The 13274-nt window shown below is 41.1% G+C and overlaps 1 protein-coding gene across 4 annotated transcripts in view; it reads left to right on the top strand.

Moving 5' to 3' along the window:
- The window catches only part of pde4ba (phosphodiesterase 4B, cAMP-specific a), a 530844-nt gene that overhangs the window by 274539 nt on the left and 243031 nt on the right, over positions 1-13274 (top strand). Inside the window, exon 1 of one of the 4 annotated variants that reach the window (XM_061883740.1) lies at positions 5455-5902. The exons of the other annotated variants lie outside the window; for them this stretch is intronic. Coding sequence (XP_061739724.1) covers positions 5802-5902 — 101 coding nt within the window. The 5' untranslated portion in view covers positions 5455-5801. Of the gene's footprint in view, positions 1-5454; positions 5903-13274 lie in introns of those variants that run through there. 4 annotated transcript variants of the gene reach the window in all.

The following is a 13274-nucleotide window of genomic DNA, read 5'->3' as shown; positions in this document are numbered from 1 at the left end:
ATGCATGTATATTAATTAAAACACCTTTAACATGTCAACAAAAATGGCAAAATAAATAACTATAAATTATATACTGTGTGTGTATATATATATATATATATATATATATATATATATATATATATATATATATATATATAATGTATGTATATGTATATGATATGTGTGTGTATGTATATATGAGGTAGATCACCTCAACTTGGTAATTTATTAAGTAATTGATTAACGTTGAAAAACTTATTGGGGTGTTACCATTTAGTGAACCTGCAGTGCCCTCCAAGGTTCACAGTGGTGTTGTACTCTTACTTGAAGCTGTCTCAGGTGTTTTTGGTATGTAAAAATACGTTTTTTTTCAGTATATAGTATCAGACCTTTTCATTAGGTACGCCTGCAACGTCACATAATGGTTTGCTCTGGCAAGGAGTTGTGGAGTCGCAGCTTTTTCTGAGGTTGTTCAAGATGAGAATCCTCTCTGTCTTTGTGTTACGTGACATTCACTTGACCGAACATTAAGACTTCTATCACAGTCGCATGTGCTCACATTGCAAGGGCCGCATCAAAAATACTATTGCAAATCAAAATAAAAAAAAAAAAAAAAAAATATATATATATATATATATATATATATATATATATATATATATATATGTTACAACATCTAACCTGATAAAATTATGTTTAAGTTGAGACTACTTTCTGCTTCTTCCATCCATCCATCCATCCATTTTCTACCGCTTATTCCCTTTCGGGGTCGCGGGGGGCGCTGGCGCCTATCTCAGCTACAATCGGGCGGAAGGCGGGGTACACCCTGGACAAGTCGCCACCTCATCGCAGGGCCAACACAGATAGACAGACAACATTCACACTCACATTCACACACTAGGGCCAATTTTTAGTGTTGCCAATCAACCTATCCCCAGGTGCATGTCTTTGGAAGTGGGAGGAAGCCGGAGTACCCGGAGGGAACCCACGCATTCACGGGGAGAACATGCAAACTCCACACAGAAAGATCCTGAGCCTGGATTTGAACCCAGGACTGCAGGACCTTCGTATTGTGAGGCAGACGCACTAACCCCTCTGCCACCGTGAAGCCCACTTTCTGCTTCTTTTCATTCCTAAATTATTTTATTGTCAATTATTTTAATTTAATATTGAATGAACGAAATACAAATAAAAATGGAAATATATTATGTAAAACCCAAAGACACTGAAATACCGTTGGAGGACTCTCCCTAATGCAGTGGTTCACCTGCTGGCAGGTCTTGCACACTGCATCTTGTGTGCTGTGGTAACACACTGCCATCTTGTGGCTACTCCTAGCATCACATAGTTGCTTCTCATTCTCCCCTTTGAACCTGCAGTGCCCTCCAAGGTTCACAGTGGTGTTGTACTCTTACTTGAAGCTGTCTCAGGTGTTTTTGGTATGTAAAAATAAGTTTTTTTTTTCAGTATATAGTATCAGACCTTTCCATTAGGTACGCCTGCAACGTCACATAATAGTTTGCTCTAGCAAGGAGTTGTGGAGTCGCAGCTTTTTCTGAGGTTGTTCAAGATGAGAATCCTCTCTGTGACTGTGTCTTTGTGTTATGTGACATTCACTGGACCGAACGTTAAGACGTCTATCACAGTTGCATGTGCTCACATTGCAAGGGCCGCTTCAAAAATACTATTGCAAATCAAAATTTAAAAAAAAAATACAGCTCTTATATTGGCTGTCGTTAGAGCAGGGCCATTCAACTGGCAGCCTGGGGACACCATACTGGCCCCTAAGTTCAGTTCATAACTTAGGAGACACAAATTTACAGAAAATTCCTAAAACCTTAGAGTCTTCCTGTAAAGAAGAACTTAGACCACTGTAAACACATTGGCAGATCCTTGCATTTAGATTTTAACATTACTAGCAAACAAGACCTGGGATTTCCACAACTGGATACACTTTGTTTTCATAATGTGAATGCTGTAACTAATCAATCAATCAACCAACCAATCAATCAATCAATCATACTTTATTGCAGACTCCAATGTCCAGGTAGACATACAATCACGTACAGTACATAAAACAAACAAAATACAGGATAAAAGGCATCATCACATAATATTAAACAGTGCTTGTGCATATTCAATAAAAGGCCTCTAATAAAAAAATAAAAGCAGCAATATAAAGAAAAAAAAGGTTCAAAACCTATAAAGGCTTAGTGGCCACATGCGTGGACAGCACCTTTTAGTTTTTATTTCCAAAATTGAGTACACTACTAAATTGGGGTCATATGGCCGCTTATCTGGACACTTATACTGCCACCTTGTGGTGTTAGAAGAGTATAACATACTATGGAATTTTGAAAAAAAAAAAAGTGTAAAAATAAGAATTAGCATGTCACTAAACATGCAGTACACATTTGTGTATTTATGGACTAAGTACATCATATAAAAATATTATTTTTAGTTAATATTCTAATTAGTGTCCAATAAGCCCAAATAGCAAAGAAAAATCCAAAAAGCATGTAAACAAACAGCTTGGGCCTTAATTGATATTAAGAGGATATATGTATATCCATCCATCCGTCCGACTTCTTCCGCTTATCCGAGGTCGGGTCGCAGGGGCAGCAGCCTAAGCAGGGAAGCCCAGACTTCCCTCTCCCCAGCCACTTCGTCTAGCTCTTCCCGGGGATCCCGAGGCGTTCCCAGGCCAGCCGGGAGACATAGTCTTCCCAACGTGTCCTGGGTCTTCCCCGTGGCCTCCTACCGCTTCGGGCATCTGGTCAGGATGCCACCCGAACGCCTCCCTAGGGAGGTGTTTAGGGCACGTCCAACCGGTAGGATATATATATATATATATATATATATATATATATATGCAATTTAAAAATGCATCTACACATTGTATAAAAGGCACAGATACCAGTGTTTCCATCAATACGATTGGTACCTAACAGAACTACACTAAGGATTGGTTATTTGTATAATAAGATCATTCTTTTCTCAGGGTGGCGTGGAAAGTGTTCATCCCTAAATCACAAAAAAGCTTGCTGGCACTACTACTACTACCTAACTCTGGTGTTGTTGTGTTGTAGCGGGTTTACTTCAGACGCAGTCAGTAGTCATTTGTTCAACTTATTTAATTATGCTAGTTGTGTTGTTTAATGTTCCATTTTAGGTCCTGTTGTTTTCATCGATCGGGCTATTCAAGTGGTGGCCCCCAAGCTCAGTTAGAAAAACTATTTTTGCGGCAAACTTTTAAAAACACCAGAGCGCTGACAAGGTTTTTTGCAGAAGGTCCTTAAAAACAGCATAGCACTCCTGTAACTCTGACAAAATAAAACAACCAGTGATTGGAGCAGATAATTGTTGGTCACAAAAAACATTCATGAAGTTTGGTTCTTTTATGAATTTATTATGGGTCTACTGAAAATGTGAGCAAATCTGCTGGGTCAAAACAAATATTAAAGGGGAACATTATCACCAGACCTATGTAAGTGTCAATATATACCTTGATGTTGCAGAAAAAAGACCATATTGTTTTTTAACCGATTTCCGAACTCTAAATGGGTGAATTTTGGTGAATTAAACGCCTTTCTATTATTCGAACTCGGACCGATGACGTCCCAACGTGACGTCACATAGGTAGTCAATCCGCCATTTTCTCAAATACATTACAAACACCAAGTCAAATCAGCTCTTTTATTTTCTGTTTTTTCGACTGTTTTCCGGACCTTGGAGACATCATGCCTCGTCGGTGTGTTGTCGGAGGGTGTAACAACACGATCAGGGACGGATTCAAGGTGTCTTACGTGGCGTGTGCATTAATTAGCACGGCATGCTAATCGATGCTAACATGCTATTTAGGCTAGCTGTATTTACCTTTGTAGCTATATTTTCATCCAGCCTTTCCCTCCACCCACATTTAATGCCAAACAAACACTTACCAATCGAAAGATTTAAGTTGCTCCAGTGTCACAAGATGCGAAAGTCCCGATCGTTTGGTCTGCACATTTTATCGGCGATGCTAAGGCAGACATGGCACAGAGATGTATGGATATCCTGCAGATGCGTTTCCAACGATAAAGTCAACGAAATCACAAAGGTGAGTTTTGTTGATGTTTTTGACTTATGTGCTAAACAGACATATTTGGTTGCGGCATGACTTCCAGCTAATCGATGCTAACATGCTATTTAGGCTAGCCATATTTACCTTTGTAGCTATATTTGCATCCAGCCTTTCCCTCCACCCACATTTAATGCCAAACAAACACTTACCAATCGAAAGATTTAAGTTGCTCCAGTGTCACAAGATGCGAAAGTCCCGATCGTTTGGTCTGCACATTTTATCGGCGATGCTAAGGCAGACATGGCACAGAGATGTATGGATATCCTGCAGATGCGTTTCCAACGATAAAGTCAACGAAATCACAAAGGTGAGTTTTGTTGATGTTTTTTACTTATGTGCTAAACAGACATATTTGGTTGCGGCATGACTGCCAGCTAATCGATGCTAACATGCTATTTAGGCTAGCTGTATGTACATTTGTAGCTATATTTGCATCCAGCGTTTCCCTCCACCCACATTTAATGCCAAACAAACACTTACCAATCGACAGATTTAAGTTGTTCCTGCACATTTTACCGGCGATGCTAGGGCGGACATGGCTCAGAGATGTATGGATATCCTGCAACACTCAATCGTTGGTTAGAAGGCGATTGCCGAATAGCGTCAATAGCTTTTCGCTCAATAGCTTCAGTTTCTTCTTCAATTTCGTTTTCGCTATCTGCCTCCATATTCCAACCATCCGTTTCAATACATGTGTGATCTGTTGAATCGCTTAAGCCGCTGAAATCCGAGTTTAAATCCGAGTTTAAATCCGAGCTAATGTAACTATATCTTGCTGTGCTATCAGCCATGTTTGTTTGTATTGGCATCACTGGATGACGTCACAGTAAAATGGACAATGGCTTCACAGAAAGCGAAAATCAGGCACTTTAAAGCCTTTTTTCGGGATATTCCATGATGGGTAAAATTTTGAAAAAAAACTTAGAAAAATAAAATAAGCCACTGGGAACTGATTTTTATGGGTTTTAACCCTTCTGAAATTGCGATAATGTTCCCCTTTAAAAATAAAATGTACTGTATATATATATATGTATGTTTATTTTTATTTTTTTAAGAAATGTGTGTTGCTTTAGTAATTCATGCACACACTTCAGTTAAAGTTGAATGGCTGCTGAAGATGAGGGACTCCAGAGTCCAGAGAGTCCACTCCACAACTTGAATGGAACTCTTACTCTGCTGGGCTGCACTGAAGGGAAGACACACACACACACACACACACACACACACATGCAGAGGAACTATACGCTTTGCCAAACAGAGAGTCCACAAAGAACGAGAGTGTCAGCCCATGAACACGAGCAGAAAGATTTGCATGATGTGACACGTGCTGTTGTGTGTGTATGTGTGTGAGCCGATATCACGTGTGTGTTTAAATGTTAGTTTGTCTGCTTAAGTAGTGCCCAGGAGGGATGGTGGATATGCTGGATACGTTTTGATAGCCATGTAAATGATGTGCGGCTTAAATGTTTTCATTATAGGAGGTGAGTGCATGTGTTGTGTTATGGAGCATATTTGAATAGAATTAGAGTTGTTGTGTCATTGTGTGCGATAACGCTTCAGGCTTGCTGAGGTGTGGGTCATTGATGTGCAAAAAGGTTATTGTGCATGTGTGTGTGTGTGTGTGTGATATCTGCCCTAAGTGATTGTAGTTACGTGTGTATGTATCAGCCAATGTGTGCATGTGTGTGTCGGGGCAATGTACCGGCGTTCACCCTGTACCAGAGGAAGGGTTCATTTTGACTTCAGCGAGGAAGTCGTCAGGAAACTCCACGCCGCCAACCATGGCCACGCTCACAGGTTAGGAGACATGGCTAACCACAACAGTGCACACACTCTTTTTGTCTTACAGTGATTCTTTTTTGTGTTGTTTAGTCTAGTGTTTTATCTGTTGTCAAGTTGTGATGGGTATTGTTTGCATTTTAAGTTAAAGTACCAATGATTGTCACACACACACACTAGGTGTGGTGAAATTTGTCCTCTGCATTTGACCCATACCCTTGATCACCCCCTGGGAGGTGAGGGGAGCAGTGAGCAGCAGCGGGAATAATTTTTGTTGATTCAACCCCCAATTCCACTCCTTGATGCTGAGTGCCAAGCAGGGAGGTAATGGGTCCCATTTTTATAGTCTTTGGTATGACTCGGCCGGGGTTTGAACTCACAACCTACTAATGCTAAGGGCGGACACTCTAACCCAGGGGTGCCCATTACGTCGATCGTGATCGACGGTCGATCTCGGAGGGTGTGTCAGTCGATCTCAAGCCAGGCATTAAAAAATATACATAAAAATGAGCAATCATCAATCATACCAAGACTTCACTTTCGTCAGTTGTTTGACATTCTCGGCACCCGAGGATCTTGTGAGATGACGCTGGCTGCTGCAAGCTCATATTTAAGAAAAAAATCACTAACAGGGCGCACGCAGAGAAACACATTTTATTTCTAGAGACTCCGTACCTACTGTCAAAACTCTAAAGACCGACTGCACAGTTCCTGTCTTCACCATAAAAGACCTGTTTCATCCTGCCTGTGCTAACAAAATAAGAGTCTCAGAAAGCTAGCGTGCACAAGCTAGCAAGCTACGGAGTTTGATGCCAATGTATTTCTCCCCCCCCCTCAGCGACCGCTTTCTCACTTGCTTGCCCACCCGCACAGTCACTGACGTCACTCACCTGCTGCCAGACATTAAAGGGCCACACACATATGCTACTCTCATAACAAAGTGTTTAAAAACGAGTATGCAAGTTGGACAAATGAGATGCCAAATCCAACCACTTTCATGTGGTATTGGACAGAAAGGAGGACTTTTTTTTTCCTCCATTTGAAAATGCGGACGTTATCAGCACCACTGTCTAATTCCAATCAATGCAAGTCATCAGAATCAGGTAATACACCAACTTATATTCTTGTCTTCATGAAAGAAAGGAATCTATGTGTGTTAAACATGCTTGTATTATCATTAAACACCATTAACTTGTTAACAAAAATGTCTCTTTCATAAATAAATAAATATAAATTATAAATAGGAATGAGGTAGATCTCCTCGACTTGGTCAATTGAAAAGTAGCTCGCCTGCAGAAAAAGTGTGAGCGCCCCTGCTCTAACCACTAGGCCACTGAGTAGGTTATAACTGGGGGTAAAGTGGTACTTTCGAAACTGTGGCTGAACAGTAGGGATGTGTATCAAATCCGGTATTTTTACAGGCACCGACCAAAATCCATCGATTGACACATCGATTGGTATCGATTGTTGTAAAATTAAACGGTGACAAATTTTGATGCATTTGTTGCACTTGGCTTAATGTCCGGGGACAGACTCTTTAGGCTCAAACAGTTCAATCAATCAATCAATGTTTATTTATATAGCCCCAAATCACAAATGTCTCAAAGGACTGCACAAATCATTACGACTACAACATCTTCGGAAGAACCCACAAAAGGGCAAGGAAAACTCACATCCAGTGGGACGCCAGTGACAATGCTGACTATGAGAAACCTTGGAGAGGACTTGGCGGGTAAACAAGCAGTCAAGCAGCACTCAGCCAAACTGCTTCTAGGCATAGTGGCAATTTTAGTTATGTTAACCAAGCAACTACAACTGATAGGAAACACTCGAGCGTAAAGTAAGGCTACACTTTAACAAAACGCGCTAGCTTGATCGTGTCATATACATGCTAACTAGGGCTGGGTGATATGGCCTTTTATTAATACCTCGATATTTTTAGGCCTTGTCACGATACACGATATATATCTCGATATTTTGCCTTAGCCTTGAATGAACACTTGATACATATAATCACAGCAGTATGATGATTCTATGTGTCTACATTAAAACATTCTTGTTCATACTGCATTAATATATGCTCATTTTAAACTTTCATGCAGAGAAGGAAATCACAACTAAGTTAATTGACCAAAAGTGTATTTATTAAACAGTTATTAAGCAGTGGCACAAACATTCATGTCATTTCCAAAACAGAAAGTGCAAGATTGTCAGCGACATTTTAAATAAGCTATTAGTGCACTTTTGTGCATGATGTCACTAAGATGACATATCAAAACAACACTAAATTAAAGTGCACTTTTTGTACAGAACGCCACTACAATAGTTTAAAACAAATAAAGTGCACTTTTGTGCATGATGTCACACAAGATATTTCAATAACTGTCAAAGAAAAATGAGCTGCGTAATAGAAAATCAAATAGTGTATGTCCTTCGCTATGTGGTAGGTTCCTGTGGGCGTTATCTCCTTTTGTTGTTGACTATTTTTTTCATACGATGTTGATGTGGAAATGGTTGCTTCGGCATTTTGTTGGTGTGGCACCGAACGGAGATGTTGACATGCAGAGTTTCAAGCACTCTTCGTTCTCTAGCAGTTGACTTTTCAAATTATGCTACTTTAGTAGAGCTGCTACTTTTTGTACGCTTTTGCCACATACTTGACATATTATGGTTGTCTGTTCGACATATTCCCACTTGAAGCCAAACCACCGCCAGACGATGGTGTTTTCTTGGGAATTAATTCTTACTTCATTTGTTACCAGATTCACACCTTCTTTCTCTCGTATTACCACCCATGCCGCTACCTCTCTGCTACACGAGGGCCTATGATGTTGTATGTGACGAATGTAAGAAGGTGCGCTTGTTTCATGTGTCTGTGAGAAGGAGAGACAGGAAAGAGTGGGAAGAGCCTGAAGTATAATGCCCGCAGCTAAAAGCAACTGCGTGAGAACGTATACTTGAATAGCACGATATAGTCATATTCTATATAGCACTGAGACAAACTCGCGATATATTTAATATATCGATATATCGCCAGGGGCTTCCCGGTGGAAGAAGGGTTAGTATGTCTGCCTCACAATACGAAGGTCCTGAGTAGTCAGGGTTCAGTCCCGTGCACGGGATCTTTCTGTGTGGAGTTTGCATGTTCTCCCCGTGACTGCGTGGGTTCCCTTCGGCTTCCTCCCACTTCCAAAGACATGCACCTGGGGATAGGTTGATTGGCAACACTAAATTGGCCCTAGTGTGTGAATGTTGTCTGTCTATCTGTGTTGGCCCTGCGATGAGGTGGTGACTTGTCCAGGGTGTACCCCGCCTTCCGCCCGATTGTAGCTGAGATAGGCAGCAGCGCCCCCCGCGACCCCAAAGGGAATAAGCGGTAGAAAATGGATGGATTGATGGATTAATCGCCAAGCCCTAATGCTAACCATTAGCATTAGTGATTTTAAATGGCGATTACAACACCTCTAAATTTGGTAGTGAGAACTACAACTAAGATGCACATTACAATCAAACAGCAGGTGTGTATTGATATCAGCATTGGTATGGCCAATACAGCTTGTAAAACTACCAGTATTTGGAAAATTATTTTTAAAAAGTAATTAATTACAATTATTTGTTGCTTTGCCCAAAATGTAATTGTTAGGCCAGGAGTGGCATAGTTTTGTGGTGGTCGTTTCCCCGTTTCCGGAAGCAGCGTACTGGTGAAAAAAATTATTTATTTCCATAACCAGGCAAGAATACAAAACAGTGCCGACGGCACGGGAAGCCACGCTAGAGCTCAGCAAAAAACTTGCCAAAAACAGGGAACAAGAAGCAGGTAGAACCTGCTTGTTGTCACATGTTGCAAATACAAAACTGCCAAGCATGGTGTGGCGAGAGGCAGGAATAAATATCTCTCTGATTAGTGACCGGGAGCAGGTGAGCGTCCCGGCCACTAATCAGGGGCAGGTGACAATAATCAGCACCCATGGCAACAGGGAACACAAAAACAGGGGTGCTGAAACAGAACTAAACAACTGAGGGAATCTCAAACTAGATTACTTGTTACTAGTAAAAGTAATTTATAACATTATCATATAACAGCGTCATTCAAAACACTGGCAACTACTTGGTTTTGGAGCGATGCCCAAATGAATTTAAACCCAAAATTAATGTAATGTATACAAACAACAGAAGAATAAGAACTTAATACATTTTAACAAGTGTCGATAGATACATGTTCCAAAAGAGAGTAATCAACTGTTAGCAACAAATTAGCAAGTATATTAATAATAGTTTTGGGAAAGTCATGCAACCCTATATGATGCAATATATGACCACATACAGCATACTTGCCAAAACTTACGGATTTTCCGGGAGATTCCCGAAATTCAGCGCCTCTCCCGAAAACCTCCCGAAATTCAGGCGGAGCTGTAAGGTACACCCCCTCCAGCTCCAGACCTGACTCAATGTTGTGACCCTCTTAAACAGGACAATACTGCCATCTACTGTACATAGAATAGAATGTAGATATATTCTACATTTAAGTGCAGTCAAGGAACATGCATTAGGGAGTCTGTTCTGAAGCCCACAGTAAAGAGACGTAACTTCATCACGTCGCCTGGTTATTGACTCCAACCCAATATATTACACCGCCGACAAGCAAAATGAAGAAATGCGCCTGCAAGTTCCAGAACGATTGGAAACAAGAATTTCAGTTTATCCAGGAGAGTTTGAAGGGGAGGGGTATGTTGCCTGTAAATTTTGTAGAACAGACTTCTCCATTGAACACGGCGGCCGAGCAGATATACTCAGCCATGAACGGTCAGCAAAGCACAAAGCGTCCGCCGCGCAGCATCGTTAACAACCCAATATTATGGGCCACCTCACAAAATGGAGACCCGACGGTGTAACTTATGCTGAGACAAAGATGGCTATGCTGATAGCTGGAAGCAACATTCCATTCTCATTTGCGGATGTCTACAACAAATCCGTGAAGGATATGTTCCCGGATTCGGAGCTCGCTCGCTAATAAGCAAATGGCAGACCAAAGGTTACTCAAATAGTGAAAGGTAATGGTTGTTGTTGTTTTTTAGTAACCAGCAAGCACAGTACAGTTAGTAGAACAACTGTGTTTTTATTACTGTGTATTTGATAGGTGCCGTCTGAAATTCAACTATTTCTTTTATTTATATATATAATAAAATAAATATATATAGCTAGAATTCTCTGAAAGTCAAGTATTTCATACATATGTATACATATTTATATATATACATATATATATATATATATATATATATATATATGTATATATGTATATATATATATATATATATATATATTAACCACGCCCCCTGCCCCAACCAGGCCCCCACCCCCGACCATGCCCCCCACCCCCCACCTCCCGAAATTGGAGGTCTCAAGGTTGGCAAGTATGACATACAGTATGTCAGCAGCCAAAATTAGGAGCCTTTATAACAAGTTTTAAAATGTTTCTATCCCAAATAATATAGTGTGATATATACTGTTTTCGCAAGATGCTGCAATATGTTGTGATAGAGATTTTAGGTCATATCGCCTATTCCTACATTGTTGCAGGTGGCTGAGTCTGCCATAATTTAGCACTAAAGTGAGTCACTAATAACTCCTTGTTTCCAGTCTTGCTATTAGTTTATGTCGGCATCAGTGCCAATGTAGAACTGACTTTTAGGCACTACGGCACCCATTTCCGTTGTGCTGAGAACAGATGTACCGTTGTCTGTCGGTATTTTAGGCTTCCTGTATATATTCAGTGTGGAGTCCTACATCCTCTTTTGCACGTGTCTGATGGAAACAAAGCAACTCCTCCTGTAACATTTCCCCCCATCAGTAGCATTAGAACACAGGGGCACTATAGAGCAGTGGTCCCCAACCTTTTTTGCACCACGGACCGGTTTAATGCTGGCATTGTTTTCAGGGACCTGCTTTCCACATGTGCCAGATAAATACAGCAAGAGTAAGTGAATGAAAAATACAACATGGGCAGCACGGTGAAAGAGGGGTTAGTGCATCTGCCTCACAATACGAAGGTCCTAAGCAGTCCTGGGTTAAATCCCAGGCTCGGGATCTTTCTGTGTGGAGTTTGCATGTTCTCCCCGTGACTGCGTGGGTTCCATCTGGGTAATCCGGCTTCCTCCCACCTCCAAAGACATGCACCTGGGGATAGGTTGATTGGCAACACAAAATTGTCCCGAGTGTGTGAATGTGAGTGTGAATGTTGTCTGTCTATCTGTGTTGGCCCTGCGATGAGGTGGCAACTTGTCCAGGGTGTACCCCGCCGACCGCCCGAAAGTGGCTGAGATAGGCTCCAGCGACCCCAAATGGGACAAGTGGTAGAAATGGATGGATGGCTGAAAATACAACTTACTGTAACACTGAATTAGTGGGAGCCCTGGGCTTGTTTCTTTGCAATGAGAGAAACAGACATTGTGTGTCATGTTTAAGGCTAGAAGTAAAACATTACCAGCAAATTTACAAAAAAATGTTTGTCATCACTTCTGAGAACACAGAGCATAGAAGAAAAGGTCATTTCAAACAACAATATTCAAAGACAACTTTAAAACAAATGTCTAAATCAGTGGTGGGGGTAAAATTGTGGAATTCTCTTTACAACGAGATAAAAAACTGTAAAAATATATTCCAATTGAAAAAAATATATAAAGATAGAACAATAAGATCATATGGACAGCCATAAGTGTTTACATTTTGTTTTTTATTTATTATTTTACTTATGTTTTGTCTGGATTTGTATTTGCTCTGTATCATTCCATGAGGTGTATATTATTATCAATCAATTAATCAATCAATCAATGTTTACTTATATAGCCCTAAATCACTAGTGTCTCAAAGGGCTGCACAAACCACCACGACATCCTCGGTAGGCCCACATAAGGGCAAGGAAAACTCACACCCAGTGGGACATCGGTGACAATAATGACCCAGTGGGACGTCAGTGACAATGATGACTATGAGAACCTTGGAGAGGAGGAAAGCAATGGATGTCGAGCGGGTCTAACATGATACTGTGAAAGTTCAATCCATAATGGATCCAACACAGTCGCGAGAGTCCAGTCCAAAGCGGATCCAACACAGCAGCGAGAGTCCCGTTCACAGCGGAGCCAGCAGGAAACCATCCCAAGCGGAGGCGGATCAGCAGCACAGAGATGTCCCCAGCCGATACACAGGTGAGCAGTACATGGCCACCGGATCGGACCGGACCCCCTCCACAAGGGAGAGTGGGACATAGGAGAAAAAGAAAAGAAACGGCAGATCAACTGGTCTAAAAAGGGAGTCTATTTAAAGGCTAGAGTATACAAATGAGTTTTAAGGTGAGACTTAAATGCTTCTACTGAGGTGGCATCTCGAACTG

This window comes from Nerophis ophidion, linkage group LG22 (genome assembly GCF_033978795.1).
Source record: "Nerophis ophidion isolate RoL-2023_Sa linkage group LG22, RoL_Noph_v1.0, whole genome shotgun sequence".
Classification (NCBI taxonomy): Eukaryota; Metazoa; Chordata; class Actinopteri; order Syngnathiformes; family Syngnathidae; genus Nerophis; species Nerophis ophidion.
This window is presented reverse-complemented; position numbering and strand designations above follow the sequence as displayed.